The sequence below is a fragment of the Blennius ocellaris genome (genome assembly GCF_963422515.1).
Source record: "Blennius ocellaris genome assembly, chromosome: 4".
NCBI lineage: Eukaryota > Metazoa > Chordata > Actinopteri > Blenniiformes > Blenniidae > Blennius > Blennius ocellaris.
Window position 1 is genome coordinate 21,677,559 of NC_137653.1, and position 20,244 is coordinate 21,697,802.

General features: G+C 41.2%; 1 protein-coding gene across 2 annotated transcripts in view; it reads left to right on the forward strand.

The window, feature by feature from the left end:
- The window catches only part of magi1b (membrane associated guanylate kinase, WW and PDZ domain containing 1b), a 159,882-nt gene that overhangs the window by 84,719 nt on the left and 54,919 nt on the right, over nt 1-20,244 (forward strand). For both annotated transcript variants that reach the window (XM_080494807.1, XM_080494806.1), the window contains one exon: nt 17,471-17,590. In XM_080494807.1, the coding sequence (XP_080350933.1) occupies nt 17,471-17,590 (120 nt within the window). The remainder of the gene's footprint in view (nt 1-17,470; nt 17,591-20,244) is intronic.

The following is a 20,244-nucleotide window of genomic DNA, read 5'->3' on the forward strand; positions in this document are numbered from 1 at the left end:
GCTTGACATGGGAGCATGTTTATTGTGGAGATTTAGAGAAATGCTTCTGTAATAGCTTCTGCACAACAGTTGGGTGTAAGACTCCTGCCAGATTTTCAAGCCAGTCCCATAATCCACACTGCCTCATTTTGATCATCCACCAGCTACATACAGCACTATTTAAATCGCTACTTCTTGTAGCCAAGCATTTGATTTGATCACTGTAAAGCAATTTTTGCCCATTTTCACCACGAAAAATGACAGTCATGGTTTGTGCCCTCAAGATTAACTTTACTATATCCCATAGATTATTAATCCAGTTTATTAACCCAGAATGGTGATAATAAAGCTGGGATTGATGTGTACAATTGGGGGAAATGGGGAGAGTCTATCAGATTAATCATATGTGCTGACATACAGCACCCTCTGAATATATCACACTCAACACAAATTGTTACCCACATCACTGTGCTAACAGTCGGCATTGCTCTTTGAGACTTGTATTACCAACCTCTATCACAGGAGGATGTCTGAGTTACTTTGAGCTTCTTGTCTTGTCAGTGAAGTATGAACAGGACACTCACACCCTGGTAGGGACCAATATAGCATTGACACCTACCTGAAGACGTGGGCTTGTTCTTTGAGGGCCACCTGGTATCCATAATTGATAGAAAACTCTGCAAGTTTGAGTCAAAAAGACTCTCATAGTCCGAACTGCATTTCATTGCATTTTTCTGGGAACACATCGCGTATGATCCAACATGGTGGAGTAAAACGCCGACATGCTCTGCCAAACCTGGAGCCAAACTGAAACTGTCAACTCATAACAGTGTTGTGTTTTGTTTGGGATTTTTTTTTTGTTGTTGGCCTCACAGAGAAATATTTCAGTAGCTCTGTGGAACTATGCCAAAAACCCAAAAAATATTGAATCCATCTAGTTCTTCACTTGACCGAAACACCAGTTGTTGCCATGTAAACATGGCGCTCCTCAAGTTGTTAGACTCAGCAGTGGTGGAAGTGTGATGGTCCATCAGTTGGTTTTGGTATTTAAGTTCCTGTCTACACAGAGACTGATTTAGGTGTATTTGTATACTTGTATTAATTTACTTGGAGCATTTTCAGAGGGAAAACTGCTGTTCGTGTGCATTTTTCTCAAACTGGATGAATCTGAAATCAGTCTTGAGGCTTCATGTTGTCATCTTCTCTGTTTTTGATGTTTTATTTTGTGGCAGTGTTACAGCACCATTACAGGCCTGATATAAATACGACACCATTTTCACCAGCTACAGTTGTTTCATGCTGAAAGAAATGTTTTGTCGGTCTATAAACATTTTCCGTAAACTGATACATTTTTATCGATATCAAACCGTGAACGCAATTCATACTAAACCACAATAAATCAATTTTACAGTACACCAAATATGCACTCTGGTGCAGGTGTGGATGCACCCAAATAATACAAGTGAAAGAAGTAATTGGTCAATTAAAGCTCACAATGAAACCATTGAAACACTTGGTTCTGTATAGTATGATTTCTGTTCACTTCTCGTGTACAGAAATGACAGAATGTACATTTTCCACAATGCACATTTAACATGTAGTCCTTTCATTGGCGAATCAGATGAAAAGTATGGCTCGTGTTTTTACAAAGCCCTGTATCATGCTGCCTGTGTAGCTGTAGTAGACTGCATATGTGCAACGAGTTTGACTTGAAAGTAAAGTGATTGGACTCTCTGAAAGACATACAACCGGCTAATTCAATCCGCTGCTGGGTCTGCCTTTAATGTAACGCAGTCATCACATTTCATTTCAAAGCGATTCAGTGCACAAGGCAGATTTTTTTAAAATTATTATTTAGTTAATACAGGCAAGACCAAGGAAAAGCTTTCTGTGTGTTGAGGTTACCTATCTTTAAAAAAAATCTTTATTAAAGCCAGCGCTCTAAGCTTTACGTCTGTACTCCAGTGTCTTGTGTCAGATGTGCACAGGAGATACTGTAAATGATAGAGCAGCTCTGTTACTTAGAGCATTCTTCAGATTTATGCGAGAGGAGAATGTACCATAAGAATCTTGTTGACTTGATTTTTGCTCAATAATGAACATCTTTTGATAAAAAGCAGTCTTTGTCTGGAAATCATGATTAAAGTTGTTCACTTCAATAAGTAAATAAATACCAAAAAAAAAAAAATCAACATATGGCTATCTATGATTGTGTTTTTGTCTTTTTCCACTGTGAAACTAGTTTTGCGAGATAGCAATTGCTAGTCCAAGGTGCAAGAGCCAATGTTATAATGGCAAATAATTCTCATTTTAGATGTAATAAGCCAATGATAATGACAATTTTCATTTCATCATTAAAATTTTGTTGCACTGCAGACTGCCTTTCAAAGGCAACTCTCATCTAACTGGGGTAACTTTAAGTAACACATGGATAAAAAGGGGGAAGAAATCTTAAAGTGCTTCAGTGGATTAAATTAAAACATGAAATACGTGCATAAAAACATAAAACGTACCAAAACACACCAGTAAAAATTCTCCTGTACAGACATGTTTTAATGTGTCACAATCCACTATCTCACTTGCTTGGAGGCTTTCATTGCAGGTCATCAATGTTGAGTTTCTAAGCTCAGCGCTCCTGTAAACTAACCAAGATGTTGAAATCCAGACAAGATGGTTTGGTGAAAGTACGTTGAATTCAACGTGGACAGGCTGATTTTATTTTCCTGATGATGATGCCAGATTACGCATTTCTGAGAAATGAAGTGAGTGCATCAATTAGAAGTTTGTCAATTTCGTGAATCCACAACAAACGGTCAGGCCGCACAGCGGCGTCGGGGTTCGCACACTTGCTTCATAGATAGAAGTTCATGGGTTTGAGTTCAGGCTGGGCCTTTCTGTGGGGAACGTGTATGTTCTCACTGTGCATGTATGGTTTCCTACCACAGTCAAAATACATGGACATGAAGACAATTGGTGGCCCAAGTACCTTTATTATTAAGTGTATATGAGTGAGTCCAGTGTGTATCCTGCCTTCATCCATAGCAACTACTCTAAGTTGTAGAAAGTGGTGTAGAAGATAGATGGAAAGAGGACTGAATATTTAATTTTCTCCTTTTATTTCAGTCGAAGGAGAAAAATGGTTTTAATATTGTAGGTATGTAATCTACTATTGCATAGTGGTAGCATTTGTCTATTAAAAAAAAAAAAAAAGCAACTTGCAATGCTATTAATTCCCATCAAATTGGTGAGAGGTATTGTTGCTTGGGTTTGAGATCCAGCAGTTGGAAAGTACTCATGATCTTGTGTGGAGTTGAAGCAAATTGAACTTACTGCTGCAGGGTCTAGACTTTATTGGCAAACATCATTACTTATGTCATTAACCAAATTGTTGGTAATCTTGTTGTGGGTAGGCCTTTGAAGGCTTTAACTTGATATGCATCCAATCTATTCAGGATTTTTCAAAATTCTCAAGTAGGTCCTTTTGTTTAAGCATCGTCATGATCTTTCACATCTTGACTTTATAATTGATGCTCATATGAATAGAAACTTCAATGACAATAAAATTGGTGTTTTGTTGTTTTTTTGTGTGTTTTTTTTTTACTGAACTACATGGCATCAGCACAAGAGCACAGTTTCTCTCAGTGAAACCTGAAAGCCTGCACAGATCCATCTGGCCACCCAAGCAGTCGTCACCACTGCCAAACCCAGACGCAGACAGAGGAAGCAAAAATTAGCGGATCAGAGAAGTTTGTGGGATCCACTTTCTTCATATTCTTAGTATGAAAGTGGAGATGAATGACAGCTCAAAGACGGAAAAAGAGAGTTGCTTGCATTATGTAGTGAAGTGGAACAAACAAAGGGGCTAGTTGGGCGAACAAATGAGACAATGGCAAAAAGGAAATAATGAACTGGAGGGGGTATAGGAAGAAAAAGGAGCGATGAAGGGAGAAAGAGCAAGTTCTTTTGTAGGGTCCTCTGGGTCATGTGAGTGAAAGTATTAATCAACCTATGCAGATACCAGCTTCCCCTCTAATCTACTGCACATACATATACATTTACAGGCATGGTTCAGTCAGTGGTTTTAATTGGATCCATTGGAAGAAGACAAAAGAATTCCCCATACATTGTCGGAGTCGGGGCTTGCTTTGTCTGCCCGTCAGTGGCAGACCACTTGAAAATTGCACTCTTTCAAATCACTCCTGTCCTGACTGACCCGAATGCCAGCGCACAGGCCGCATAAGAATAGCCCACTCTAATAATAGAACTATTATGATAATGACTCATTGCCAAACACATTTATGATGGCCTACTTTTCACCCGTGGCTCTGATCACTTTGCCATGATGAAAATGTGGGCGACAACTCACGCTGTTTATGTTGCTGTTGTTTGTCCCCTGTACTCCTGCGTTGGGAATAACCTTAGAAACAAACCCCCTGCTGGCTGTGAATGACGGGGTTTTCCACCTCACCGTGCCATTCCTCTGAACCTTCTGACTTTTGTAGACAATCTGTATCTGGGTCATAGTGTAGTGTGTGTATCTGTTGATGGAGTGTGCAGCTAATCTAGGTGTCTTTTTCAAATACACACATGGATTTTGACAGACTGTTGTTTTCAGACCAAAGTAATTGGTGTAAATAATCTGCACAAGTGTTATCGTATGTACTCTTATTTCATGACGGACACCCTTGTGTGTGTGTTTTCTTGAAACCCTGACGGACCCGTTGGGTGAGTGCAAGGTTTCCTACCCCTTGTTGAATAAGCTTCTCCTGCTTATGTGATGCTCTACCTGTACAGTTGACCGAGTGCAGATTTCGCAGCAGTCACTTGAATAGCTCCAGGAATTTTCTGAAAGCATACACCCAGTCACACGCATTCTAACAATGGACCGTTGCTATTAAAATGTGCAGACATGGGAAATAGTGCATAGTGTTACTAACTTTAACCACAAAGCATGAGAGCTGGGTTTTGTGGGCATTAACTCAATTGGTCATCTAACGGATGTAAGTTATGTCATTAGCAAGGATACAACAACTCATGTGAAAGGCTTGATGGAGTATTAATCCACGAAAGACAGCCACTTTCACACACATGTCCAAACCTCTGCATCCTGGGAGTGGACTGGAGGGAAATACCACCAGTCCATGTATTTTCCTTTCTGTTACGGTTGTGATTGTGATAGGGATCAAATTAATCTTCAGAGCAATTAAAACTACTCCACCAGCACTTCAAACAAATTAACACAAAAACTCTTAAATTAGAAGAAAAGCTGCCAGCTCGGACACCGATGAATCCTACCGGAGGGTTTTACTAGTCAGCCAGATACACCTTCAACTAGTGGGTTTCTGAAAGTAATGGTTCTGTATGGACGCTTACCTTATAGTAGCAATTTGTCTCCAATACATTCATCTAACGTTCACTTCTAAAACCAAATTCAAGCTTCTTCTTTTTTAACCATAATTTCAATAATTCCAAACCATAAAAACACCTACTCATCACAAGCTGCACCCTGGTCTCATTAGTTCAATCCAAATCCAAGTAGTACAAATGACTTAGCACATCTATATGTGTGTCGTCACTTCGATGAATTCTAGCGTCTTTGGAGCCCCCGGGGTTACAAATGGGCCGCCTCCTAGTTTGTTCAGTAAATACAGTTTTGCAAACATTTTCGACTTCAATACGTCATATGACGCTTCAGAGTAACAATTCATAGAAACCAAAATGTATGGACTACTCTTTTACTCTGATGTTTTGATCCCAGAAGAACAGTAGCTATGCCTCAAATAGCTGTGCTTTCTGGAGTTTTGAAGAGCTTTAAGAATGAACTTCAAGTCTTTTTGGACACTTTGACCTGGACACTTGTTTGGATTCAGTAGCGCCAGCATCCAGCTATGTTCTCTTTTCTCCCTCCGGAGCTTTGTGGCTGTTTTGGGGGACGCAAAAGGAGACAAAATCCCAGCAAAGATATGAAAGCGGCACTGGACTCTGGTTCCCTCGCCCCTTTCAAAAGCAAGAAATCTGTGAGATTCAGGCAAGATGACGGGGAACGAACGGAAAGCGCTGAAATGCGCAGTGAAACGGGATCTAATGAAGATGTCAAGCAAGATGACTCGTCAGCTCCCAGCGATGACGCCAATGTCGTCCAAGGAGTCAAGCCCAGCGTTGTCCTTGTGGAGGGAATCAAATGTAGGTCACTGATAAAATGCAAGGCCGGGGGGTGGGGGTGTGGGAGGGGGTGCCCTGTTGCTCCCAGGGAATGCAAATGGAAGGAAATAAACAGATTTTTCACACATTGTTATTTTTAGAAGACGGGTTGTGGCAGCGTACATACTTGTTCCGCCTTCTTTTGCATTCTTCATGTGTTTTGATGCCATTGTGATGGAGAGGGGAGAAAGCGCTGGCTAATTTTAATCTCATCTGTCGTTTATATGTGGCCGTTGCTAAGCTGAGCTACTTCCTTCTCCCCCTGCTGGCATTTCTGTCCTGACTTGCCACATGATTTCACATGGTTGAAATGATGTTGATTTACCTCTCAGTCCTTCACTGTGTTGTGGATCTTTCTTTTTTTTTTAATCTGGCGCGTTTCGAAATCGCGTCATTTTTGCCCTTCTTATGATATCATTGTATTCTGAAATCTAATCATGGGGTCGTCCCCACAAATGTCAGCAACCTTCGTCGGAGTCCATCGCGCCACTGGAAGGGCAGACACTCCCTTAAAATAGTCTGCTATCAATTAAATATAGATGAGCTGCTTGGATTTGTCTGCCAGGGAGTGTTAGTTACGCTCAAAGAGGAAAGAGGTGAAGATTTTCTTTGTATATTAAAGCAGTGCATTTTGTCGTACAGTTTTGAAATCTATTTTCAAGACGGGCACGACTGGTTTGCTCTTTTATCTGTAATTTATTCCCATAAAGGTAACGTAAGAGGCTCATTGTTTGTTCAACACTTACGAGAGACGTGGCTCACTGGACACAATAGGAAGAGTCGTGGAGCTCAGGACAGATGCTTACAGATCTCTGTCACTAAGTTATCCTACTATTACTATTCCTGTGAAGTGTACCAGTGTTACCACAGTTACTTTAAAAAAATTAATGCAATTACTGATTACTAGTTACTTCTTTAATAAGTTACTTTCAGCAGCTGCCGACAACACCCCCCATTGTATGAACATAAAAATTACAACCGGTTTTGCCAAAAAAGCTCTGCTGACCCTGCCTCCTGCACCTGCTGATACATAATCAACCTTTGACCTTCACTACTTGTTGTATTTATGTCTGACTCGCGCTTTTATAATCAGATTTTTACAATTACTGGTATGTATTTACCCAGAGATGTAGTTTTAGTCTGTTGTTGCACTATTTCTTTATTAATTTGCACTGCCTGCTCTATGCGACTTTATTTGCCCTCGTCCCAGACACATGAAGTCTTTGATTGATTGATTGATTAATTTAAAAAGGGTGGGGGTTTATTGCAATGTTCAGGTTTATTGATGACAATGATGGCTGCAATTCTTTTCTGTTACCTGAACACACAGTTAGAGTCAGTTGGCCTGTGATTGGCTGAGAGTGGAGAAGGGGGCGGGTCAGATGACTGCATGTACTCTGTGCGTGTGTGCATACAGTGTGCGTGAGCGCTTGTGTCCGTTTGGGAGGAGGTTCTGTTTAATAATAAAGCAGCTTTGCAGACAAGAAACTTGTCTTATTGGACGCTACAATAGTAACGCACAGTGAATTGGATGAGTCATTTTAATCTGATTACTGGTTTGGAAAAACGCCTTGGATTACTCGTTACTGAAAAAAGTGGTCATACGAGAGTCGCGTGTTTCTAATTAACGCGTTACTGGCATCACTGGAAGTAAAATACTGGATTTAATAGTTACAAGCCATATATTTTTTTCTACAGTTATTCAACAAAGTGGTCCACTTCATATTGTTCTACTTGAACCAAGAAGCAAACCTTGATCGTCACGGTTCACCTGGTTCAGTTGGTGATGGGAAGATGACATAGGGGAGACAATTTGAGATCGATGCTCGTGTAATTCCAGTGACACTGTAGACAAACTGGGAGGACCCAAGGTCAAACTGAGGGTTGTGACCAATTGCTGTCATGTATCGATTGTGGTTTTGAAAGACATTACGGCGTAACCGGATGCTCCCCATTGTTGATGAGCCCAAATCTGAGATATCAAAGTGGAAAACCTGAGGTCAGGGGATCACCAAAGTGGTCACCAAGAGTCCTTTTTGAGAAGAAGAGATATTTGTCATTGAAGTCTTTACACCAGCCAGCTATCAAAAGCCTATTTGATCTTTTTTTTTTTTTTTAACAACACATTGGGTAAGAAAAGCTCTAAAAATCAGAATTTACCCATCAGTATTGAAAACGGATTAAATTAAATTAATTTTCTTCTATTTTCTCTCTGGATTTGTCCCCTTAACACTGAAGGAATAGATTTTTCCTAGCTTTCTCACTGAACGGACTCTGTGTTTCAGTTTCAACACCAATGTAATGAACTAAACAATGAGCTGTGTTGCTTACTTACTTGCTGCATTGATTCTCTTTTCATAATAATCAATTGATGCTTGACATTTTGTTGGGGGGACAAAAAGAAACGCATATGATATTTTAGATTTAGTAGTGGCCAGGAAATCCTTAGCATGAACAAGGTAATCCTTTCACGTTGGCTCGTTATCAGTACTTCACACACAATGGTGGCTATACAGCTACAAGTTGTCATATTTTGTATTTGGGCTTTTTGGTGCAACAATTCACCAATGTGCACATCCCATGCAAAGTCTTTGACATCACTCCTGAATAAATGTGAACCCAGCCATATCATATATGATATTGCATTGGTCAGTTTTAACACAAGACACTTCTCCAGAGCTGACATAATTTTATCAAACAGTCATGGCACCTTGCATTTCGGCTGTAATTGCCTCTTATTGACTGGGGCGAGGGATGTGAAGGGAAAAGAGAGTGGAAGTGGGGAGGTTGGACATTTTAGGCAATGATCACTGTTGACTGAGGTGATTGAGTTCATGACAGCCTGGTCATTCAGTTTTCAAGTTGAGCCGCTAGAACCTCTCATCCTTATTGAGTGTTTAGGCTCAATGGTTGGAGGTTTGCACATTTGTCAGTTAGCAGGTTATCTTTGGTATGAATTTTATCCAAGAAAAGGTCCATTCAATGTAAAAATCCACACCTGTAATACTACTTATACTACCATTATCTATCATCTTAAAAAAGCCAGGGACCCTTTACACAACTGTTTGTATTGTTCTCTGCATGCATGTGGTTTCTTTACAAAAACAACCAATAGCGCATGGCATGTATCATTCCAGATACTCTGCTCATATGATTTTGCTGCATTTGCACATATGTTAGTTTCAAAGGCTGTTGTACAAAATACCTACTATATCTTACTTTGGTTTAAAGATGTGTGTATGAGCTTCTCATCCTGGATGTGTAATGTTTGTTGTAAAATAATCTCAAGAGAATGGCAGTGGAATACAGTGGACTTTAACTCTTCAACAAAAAAGAGAAATGTAACTGGTTGCGTTCAGTGCTGCGGCGTTTGAGGCATTGTTGCACCCATCTTGATGTAGTTACTCGGTACATTTTCTTGGCGCCTCTGTATATATAATACAGACAAGATCATGGTTAGAATGTCAACAAGAGCTGCAGACAGTGAAGTTTCTTAGCTGGGGTTAACGGCTCAGTTCATCTGTTGCGGATTCCTTGAGCCCTGATGTGTGGGTCGTTGTCATGTTGGACCACATGGAAGTCATCTACAAATGATGAAAACAACCTATTCTGTACAGCGTGAATAACAATGGACATGGTGCACATCCCCATGCGCAGGTCGGCATCAGTGGTACTGCAAGCCACAACATAGATTTCTGTTTCTGAACGGTTTGGGACTTCATAATGCAGTCCACTTTGCTCCAAGCACTTTATAACAAGTGCGGAGAAAAGAAGAAGGCTGAAATTGTTTTAGCTTTTGTCGGCAGCAGAATAATAGCAGCAGCCTTTACATGTACACCTGCGACACAGCAGTTATTAAAGATGTCTGTCAAAACAATGAGGAGCTGGTACACTATGGCCCTGAAAGTTCAACCCTGTATGCTCTGTGGTCCTGTTCCTCTAATTGGTGTCTTACACAGGCCTACTCGAGAACTCAGAAGTGTGCCTGTAAATATTTACATACCAGGTAGAGCGCTGTGCTGTGCATGCTCACTTTTTCCCCTCAGACTTGGAGGGAATAATTGCTGCCGTGCAAACTTTTCTGCAGTTTAGCCTGAAGGGAAACCGCCAGACCATGCGGGGATGTTTGACAAGCTTTGAAACTGAACTTCCAGGCTTATATTTAGAATATCTTTGTTTGAGAGGTAGAAATACAACAAATGATGACCATATGAAAGTGGTTATTAGTTTCACTTCTCTGGGTATCCGTCTGCATACTCCCTCATTTTGGAATATTCACACTCTCCTATTTTGCTCCTTTTGTGTGTGTTTTTAGCCCATTTGGTGAAACAATATTTACCCATTGTTACTTAATTCCACCCCTGGACAACATAAAGTGCAGAATAGCTCAACATTAAGTTGCTTCCCTCTTTGTCGGGGGTCTAATCTGGTCACTGTAGGTGGTACGCAGCATCGTTTGTGTAGCTGTAATGGTAATGAAACTCCATTTATGTCTGAATGTGTGTCACAATGGAGATTGGTGCATAAAGCCCCATTAAGTGATTACCCTCTGGCCACAGCCACCTTTTAGCCCCAGATCATGCCATTTGGTGGCACCTCCTCCCCCCCTACTGTGTGTATGCGTGTGTATGCGTGTGTGTGCGTGTGTGTGCGTGTGTGTGCGTGTGTGTGCGTGTGTGTGCGTGTGTGTGTGTGTGTGTGTGTGTGTGTGTGTGCGCAGATGAGCATATGTATGCTCTGGCTGGCGGAGGGGGCCGGAGCAGCTGCTGATTGTGACAGGAAGTGTTTCCTTCTCAGGCCCGTTTGTCCCATTACAGGACAAGATGTGTGCACTTGCATGTTCTTTGGCTCACACAGAAGACCTGAGACCGCCTGTAACTGAGTCAACCTTCCGCTTGATTGCTCGAGGGAAAAAGGTGGCTCGGCTTTCTGTCCCGTCTCATCCAGGTGAAAGTACAGACAGGAGGTATAGACAGAGAGGCACAAAGGGACAGGGCACTGAAAGGTGATGCAGAGCCATATGTTCACACAAGGTGCTATTGATGCATTCATGTCCTGCGTGCATTCCCAAATGAATTCAGTGTCAGAAGCGTAATGTAACCTCTACAGTTTTTAGACCAGCAGTTGACTAGTATCTCACCGTGAAGCAGTTTTAAGGCCTAAATATGCTTCCTTTGTGTACATAAATTGCTTGATGTGTCACGCATCACTGCCTTCATTCTTCTATGCGTCACTTATGTTGATGTGGTTGTTTATCAAAATTTCCAATATGTTGGTGATTTTAGGTATTTATATCCTCAGCAGTAGTTCCATGTTGGTCTGTGAGGAATCATTTGTTGCCTTATGTTGACGTTGCTTGTGAAGACATGTATGAACTGTTCACATGTAATTTTAAGTTTCTTCAATTTGTTGAATGACTGAGCCTCATTTACTTTTTATTTTGAGGTTGTTTATATGGATTTTAGCTCTGACAATATATCTGATGTCTGCAGTCATTTTTAAGTGCATTGAGAGAAAATATTTTTCTTTAAAAAACTTAGATCTACGTTAGATTGTTGTGTTTGAGCCTCTTGTTATTTTCTGGTGCTTTGTGACCGGGTCCCACCAAGCACCATCCTTGGCCTTAAGTTTCAGACTGCAGCTTGACCGTGATTTTCATCTCTTGACTGTTTAAATATCCCAAATTAGTATGCCTGGAACAAGACATTTTCACAAAATGCTATGCACTCTGTCTCCCAACTGCCCCTCTGCAGAAACTCAAATAATGTTTGGCTAATTGGCTTTTGAGTTAAGATTTTCAGCTGCACTGACGGCATACGCTTGGAATATTTTTGCGGTACCGTTTCTCCATAAAATGTTTGAAAACAACTTGATCTATAATGTTCAGTGTGTTGTTTGTTGAAGTGTACATTTATATTCTCCTTATTTCTATGCGTAGACAAAAAGACATCCCGAACTTGAAGCACAACACAGGAAAAAAAACCACTCTTCGTGTTTTTCTCACTCATGGTAAAATGATTGTATATTCTTCATGAATAACTGTATAACAATAGAAATTGAATAGCTCCTAATAGCATTTTAGAAAAAGAGTTAAATGTCTCTAACTTTGAAGTTATGTTCGTTTGTTGACGTTTCATTATTTTAAGTCCAATTTCAAACATTTCTATGTAAATAATCTGCAGAGACGCTCTGTATTTTGTTTCCAATGATTGGACGATAAACTGATACTTATAGATGCTGTAAACCTTAGATTGGCCACATTGTGAATGGCACTGCAGTATAATTATTCACATCTGGCTCAGGCCCAGATTGAGGCCCTGTTTACACGCTTTCGAGAGAAAAAGGACATTTTGGGGCTCCGTTTCCATGACAACGATGTTTGGAGCCACTGAAACATCAAGTTTTTAAAAACAACCTATCTCTGTCGAAGCGGGGGAATGTGGAAGTGTGGCTTCATTTTAACAACTCGGCTGTTAAATTATCTGAATAAGACATAGTTAAAAAAACAAGAATGGAATATGCCAATAAAAGCAGCATTTGATTTGTAGGCATAAAGTTTTTACATTTTATGCTGATCCCAGTAACACATGGTTACAATCAATTAAATCAAATTCCAGATGTATTTAGTGGTGGCAGAGAAATATCGCAATGTCAACATGGTCAATATACAAATTGCAAAACACTGAATTGTGATGAACTGTGTTTCTACGGACTGTAAATTCATGCCATGCAAATTGACCTGATAATGTGCAGCCCTGATTACAGGTTCTCGTATTTCTCACATGCTTCATCCTTTGTGCATTTACACTGAGACTGTAGGACTCTTTATCAATACTGTAGCAGTATTAGGGAGAAACATTTCAGATTCCTCATTAATTATATCCTGAACAGTCTGATCGCTTGAGAAAATTTTATATTTTAAGTTTGATTTTCGATTTTAGGTCAATCTATTACCTGCACCCTTTGAAAAGGCATTTGTGAAGTAGGAACTATATGAAGGCCAATAGAATGGTATTTCTGTCATTATTCAATTATTCTTTCTGCAAAAGCAGAAACCCAGAGGCTATACTTGGAGACACATACTTCTTGCTTTTCTTTGTGTCAACCCCCTTCGAAGTCTTCTATCATTTCCTGCTGTGTGTCTCAGTACAGTAGAATTTCTTGTTGGCTGGAGTTTTGATGCTGCAGTCGTTGTGAGCTCCCTACGCTACACTATGACTGGCAGTATCTCCACATTGGTCTCCTTGATCATCTTCCTGAAATGCTAATGATGGATTTGTTTTTAACAACACCCACCCACCCAGCCATCCCAGCCGGTGAAGATATTGAAGCTGTTCAGCCACAAGCCAGCCAGCGTTAGATAAACGCCCTCCCCAACAAATCTCTCAGGCCCTCATTGTGCGTGCCAGGAGCTGGATTATGCTAACTACTAGCTTTGGGAGTCCTACTCATTCTGATTCCCCTGCATTTTAGAAGTCAGCATCCGGAGGAGCTGTCATCAAGCTCATCCAATCTCGACTCCACGCAGGAGGCTTAATGCACAAGTCTCAACTTGCCTTCTCCTCACAGCTCGGTCAATGGAGCTTTTGTGGGGAATGTGGGGAAGGGGTTTGGAATTAATTAGGCCTATAGCGATAACAGTGTCTTACCCCTGGGCGTGAGCCAAGGCTGAGCTTTTCTGCCCCTTTTGATATACTGGTCACAATTCCACTTCCTATTTGGTTTTCTAAGAGCAACAGTGTCTCAATAGAGTCCACTCAATGAGCGCTATTGTTGAGGAAGTCAACTGATAGTCGGCCGAACATTCAGGCCTGGAGGACAACCGACCAAGGTTGACATTTGGTTAAAGACCTGATGTCAAGGGAAAGTGCATTTGATTGGATTTGATCCAATCCATTTCCACTCAAGTGTTGAGATTTTAGGTATGAATTACAGGGTTGCAGGATAAGATTTTTCCCTCAATGTGCGGGCCAGAATGAACTCAAAGAAAACATGAAATATCATGCAAGCTATTATTAACTGATTCATGTTAAATATCTTACATGTTAGAGATTTGTGTTCTGACATGAATACCATGCTTTCCTCACGGTGCGTATGGCATGATTGTATGAGGGTAACGTGCTCGTTTCAGCTGAGGGTGTGCACATGCGTGATTTATCACCGGTGTCACAGACCGTGGCTGCTGTGGGAACCGTATCCCCACACATCTATTTTTACCATCTTATGGCTTACCAGCCCAGAGGTGACAAGGTGATTGAGAGATAAGACAGATTAGCTGATAGGAGTGAAGGGTAAGGAAAGTGAGCAAAGAACAAGGGAAAGCCCCTCTATTGTCATCGCAAAGAAATATTTTGACATGAGCGCACTCTCAATGCTTGTTTGTTTTTGTTGTTTTAGTAGTTGGACACAATAATTACAACAGAGGAGGATATAACTCCAAAGAGAATTTGATATGAACTTAACAATTGAATGGAACTGAGCATTCGAAAGGCAAAGATCAAAATGAATGATGAGAGCACAGAAAGTACAATGAATTATTATTTTTAAGAGACGCATTCAACATCACTGAAATCCACAGTTGTCGCTTTTCCAACACATGGCCCCAACCTGATTCAACTCTTTTCACCTATTGTGCAAGCTTGCTTTCTTGATTTTAATTTCCTGCACAGACAGCCTGTCAATGCCGCTGGTCTTCAAGGCAACGTCGTATAGAATCCTCATATCGCTATCTCGAACGTGCTCTACCAAATGGGAAGATCTACATCTTGCTAGCTTCTTGAGAAAATATTGCATTTTGCAAGGTACGATCACCTGACAAGTTGGTTTTCTGTTGGATTTGGGCACTTGATTTTGGAATTGTATCCTGAATTCAAGAAGTATATCAGGCACAATTTTCATCCATCCATCTGTCGATCCAACCATCCAACCGTCGTCTATACCAACATCAGGTCAAAATGCATTGCACACTCTGGACAGTTCACTATTCCATCCCATGACAAGAGACCCACACATTCAGTGTAGAGACACAATTTAATATATTATGCATGATTTTGGACTGAGGGGGGAAACCACAGGTCACGGAAATAGCCCGACTGGTGATATTCCACCTGGATCCAACATGCAAATCCACAACAGAATGGCCCCTCAACCTCGGAATGGAGTAAGACTCCGTTGACGTGACGTTTTCAAACAAAAACGGGAAAACGTAAATTGAAGTTTGGGTGTTGGTTTACGTGACAAAACGGAGCTCTGAGCCACTGAAAAAGCAACTTTTTGAGAACAACACCCAAGGTGAAGCTTTTCAAAAATGCTCCGACTCGTCTCCATGGAAACAAGGGGAATTTGCAACTTTTCAGAAGTGCTGCTACTGCGACGGCCCACCACAACTGCATTAGAGTGCCATGACACCCGGTTCATATCCATCTGGGACTTTGTAGTTTTATTGTCAAGAGTCTCCATTATAACAAACTAAGTTTGTCATCTGCCCATACGAATATCCGTGTACTCGCCATTGTTAATATTTTTTCTGTGCTCATATGTGCATTGTTTCATTGCAAAAATAAAGAGGGCCAACTCATGGCCTGGCAGTGTTTCTGCTATTTCTGTGTTCATGGACATTGTTTTCAAAACATTCCCATGTAAACATGAAATAATTCTCAAATGATGCGTTTTCACTTCAAACGTATAATCAAGGCCTACGCTTCTTCGATTGAGCTTCTTGTTTTGAGACGCAAAACACAACCTTGTTTAAAAACAGTACATTCAGTAGTAGGCTGCAGATGCTTCAAATAAACCCACATACCTCATTGAAAATGTAGTAGACAAATTAGTGAGGATATTGATCTCTAAAAATGATGGGATCATGTTGGACCCTATGTGTTATATGTAGAGCAAGTGACAAAGCAAATGTCTAATTAACATCTGCTTTTTCCTGATGGAATCTTAAAGAAGGCAGGTCGAGTTGAGCGGAGCCACATTATCATGTCACGTTTGTTTCAGCTGTGAATCTGTTGTTTACATTGCTGCCACCACTAACCAACTGTTAGCAGCCATTAAAGGCAAGTGTTACAAGCTCACCGGCTACCTGCCAGAACACACACACACACACACACACACACACACACACACACACACACACACACACACACACACACACACACACACACACACACACACACACACACACACACACACACACACACACACACACACACACACACACACACACACACACACCAAACATTTGGCAGGATCTCACAAAGGTGCTACTACTGGACCTCACACACTACACCGGTGTGAAGGTGCAAAAACAAACAAGTCTACAAATGCTTCTTTTCTCCATCAGTAATTATACCGATTCCGTGTCGTCAATCCTAAAACCAGTGAAGGCCACATATTGGTATGGTGGTGAGCACTTCTGCTTCATTGAAGGGATGTTGTGGATTCAATGTTATGGGTTCGATTCTGGGCTCGGTCTGTGCAGATTTAGTGTATTTCTGCTGTGTCTGCAGAGATCCTAATTTGAGGTGTGAATCACTTGGGATCTTTACAGGGTGTTGCCGGCTTTCACCCATTATTACCTGGGATTGGCTCCATTCCCCCTCACTAACCTGCATTGGACAATGTCTGAGTTTATAAGGTGGATTGGTGGATAACCAGAAGCGCAAAACAGAATAATGTAGGGCAAGGGGTTGATGAGGAACGATCTGCAATATCAGTTAAACCCGGACCCCCAATTGCATTGTGCTCAACCAATCGCAAGAGTTAACAAATATGCGACTTTCAGATGTTTAAAAATCATCTCAAACCCTTTTGAGTAAAGTTCAGTTGCCTTCAGTTGCAAAGTAAGAGCAAAAAGAAAAACAGCCTTCCTCAACCTGCTGGTTTTGCATTTTCCGTGAACTGTTGCACAACATTAGTGCAGCAAGACAGTAGCATCTGCTAAAAAATTGACGTTAGCTGATGATCATTGTGTGAATCTCAAGTAAGGGATTGTGCCAAGGTTTCGATGAAATCTGCTTCAGACCGTAGCCGAACTCCATGCTGCATTATTGCAAACACATCGCAATTCCGAATTATAGTCAGTCCCAATTAATGGATTTTCTAAAATATGTGTTTCCAACGACTTGTCAGTTGCTGCAGATAATTTAGCAAAATAACCATTAGACTACCGGAGTAATGAAATATCACATAACAAAACGTCTTTCTTCTTTATATTTCAGTCACAAAAATCTGAAAACCAACAGAAAATTCTTCAACTAACGTTTACTGTCTCCCATTTTGTGTTCAGGTACTACCCGCGCCCCACGTGAAGGAGAAGTTCCTGGCGTGGATTACAATTTCCTCTCAGTGGAGGACTTTCTGGAGTTGGAGAAGAGTGGGACCTTGTTGGAAATAGGAACGTATGAAGGTAAGTTAGAAATTCAACCCCTCCATTCAGCTTTACAATTGGCTGACAGCCTTCAGTAAACACACATTCTATACTGCTTTATGTATAATAATTTAGCTGGTTGAGTTGGAGCCGCCAGGGCATTTGATGGCGCCACAAGTCAGGCTGGACTAGTTACTATCATGTTCCTTTCAGTGAGGCTGAACGTCCCACTCCCATCCTTCATTACTGCAGGAGTCAGCCAGCGAGCCTTGGATTCTGCAACTGTTTGCTGCATTATCAGCGGGCTGTGTTTTGCAGTATGGATTGAATCCGAGATTGACTTTGTTGCTTTAGGGGATGATCAGGAGAGATTTGTGGAAACGTAAGGTGGAATCATCCAGCTTGCATCAGGGGGCCTAGAGTCATATAACCTCCAGCATAAATGAGCCTTGAAGATCATAGGATGCTGGAGCCGATCCCACCTGAATATGGCCCCGTTTACACGACAACATTTTTAAGTGATAACGGAAATCTTCCGTTGCCTGTTGGGAGTCTGTTTGCACGCTCCGAGCCTCGGAACACAACTTGTCAAACACTGTGCATGCACACCACGGCCATAGCCAATAGTTCTTCTTGCACATATTTGAGTAAACAGACAATAACAACAATAGCGGCCTCCAGAGTCCATATTCTCCTGGGACTTGGTAGTTTTATAGTTGAGTCTCCTGTAATAACAATCCACCTCTGTTGTCTGTCCATACGAATGTCCATGTACTCGCCATTGTTAATGTTTATTCCATATTGTTCTCTGCGCATGTTTGTGTGGCTTCATGACAAAAACATCCAACATCACCAACTCGTGGTCCAACATGCTAACTACATACATACGTTTTTGCCATTTCCATGTACACTGACATATTTTTTGGAATGATGCCGAAAAACCGTGCGTTTTCGCTGAAATATTATTGTGTAAACGTCGCCTATGAGTGAAGGCAGGATTCACCCTTTAAAAGTTTGCCTCTCCATCTCGCATACAAATTTCCAGAAAGCAATTCATGGTGACCTGTGAACCTCCAATGCATGTTTTCCAAACTGGTTGCACAGGGAGCACATGCAAATGCCACACTTCACCACCTTTCTGGTCGCTCCAGTTGTCTCATATCAGTCGACATTTTCTCACCTAAACAGTTGATAAAAGAAAGTTGTGGTAGTTAACCACATCTCACATCCCTTTTAAGCATACCACCTTCTGGCAATGGGTGTGCATTTTGTTAATCTTCTGAATAACTGACCTGGCATAGAAGATGTGACATTATACTCACATCCTGACAGTGTAGCTTCAAGGGAGTTTGGAGCATTTATTTCTGAGCACCACACACATTACACACCGTTTCAGACCCCTGACAGATTCTTCTTTAGTGTTTTCTCCGTCGGTGAACGTGCCGACATAACATTTAACCTCAATTCAGGGCAGGTGTGGCAGATATCACCACGTCTCTCGGTACCGCCGGCCGACACTTCACCTCGCCCACTCACTGCACACTGTCGGCAACGAGGCACGTAGAACCTTAATCCGGGCCAATTCGCTCCACTCGTGGACAGGTACACCTGCTGGCACAGTGGGAAGAAAGCATGTCCACCGCTCTGCCTCCAGCCGGCACTCCGAAACACGGCCGCCCACACCGCAGCCGAGTTTTGTTGTCCGTGCCAAAGACCGCACCGCTCCCTCTTTGTAGCAACATTCAACTTTCAACCCTCTGCAGCATCACGTGGACACAATGCAGTAAGACGGTTTACACACGGAGAAGGTCTTTTCCTCAAGTCAGGAAATTTTAGTTTGGTCATTCTTGGCATGCTGCACTCTTGCACTCACTTTATCTACTACTTAGCGGAGGTCAGAAAGCAATATGATCCGTGCCTTTCTACAGAGCAGTGGAAAGTATCTTTTAGGTATATTGGAAAATAGCAGGCAATGAGGGTGAGAAAAGGTTTCAGCACAGCCAAAATTAAAAAAAAAAAAAAAAGTCTGATCTTGTGCAGATGTGCCATGGCATGATTTGAACACTTCTTCCATATATATGCGCATGTAATATAAATGCACCCGAGTGTACAGATTTGTATATTTAGTTTTTCATATTCCTTATTTTCAATTATTTCTTTAGTACAGTTAATGTTATTCTAACCTGTTTGAGGTACTTTTTATGGTTGCCAGTTGGCTGCTTATCAGGTAAGTAGATTGGTAGACGGCTAACAAAATACCGAGTTGGTCAGGTTGTTGGACCGTTCACTGTGTAACAAATGTGTCTAAAACTCATTATCAACGTTCACAGTAAATATGTCACACACTACTGAATGAACTGCAATAAATGAGGTTTCCCTGCACAGTGCATTCATGATCTGCATGTCAGCATATTTGGCCAAACAGACGGAGGCCTACACTCCTCGATTTTGTTTATGAAGGGTTGTATTTCACGTCATTATTTCAAACTTACATCAATCTGCTTTTGAATGCTTCTGATGGAAACAAAAATGTAAAAACGATGCCTTTTGACTTGGATTGTCATGTTAATGAGGCTGCCTCATGCTCGAAAGACGTGGGAAGTTGACTTATTTTATACAACTGTTTAAAATTCAGAAGCATTCCTTAAGTTACCAGCCACTGGATATCAAAATTGTCAACACTAGTTTAAAAA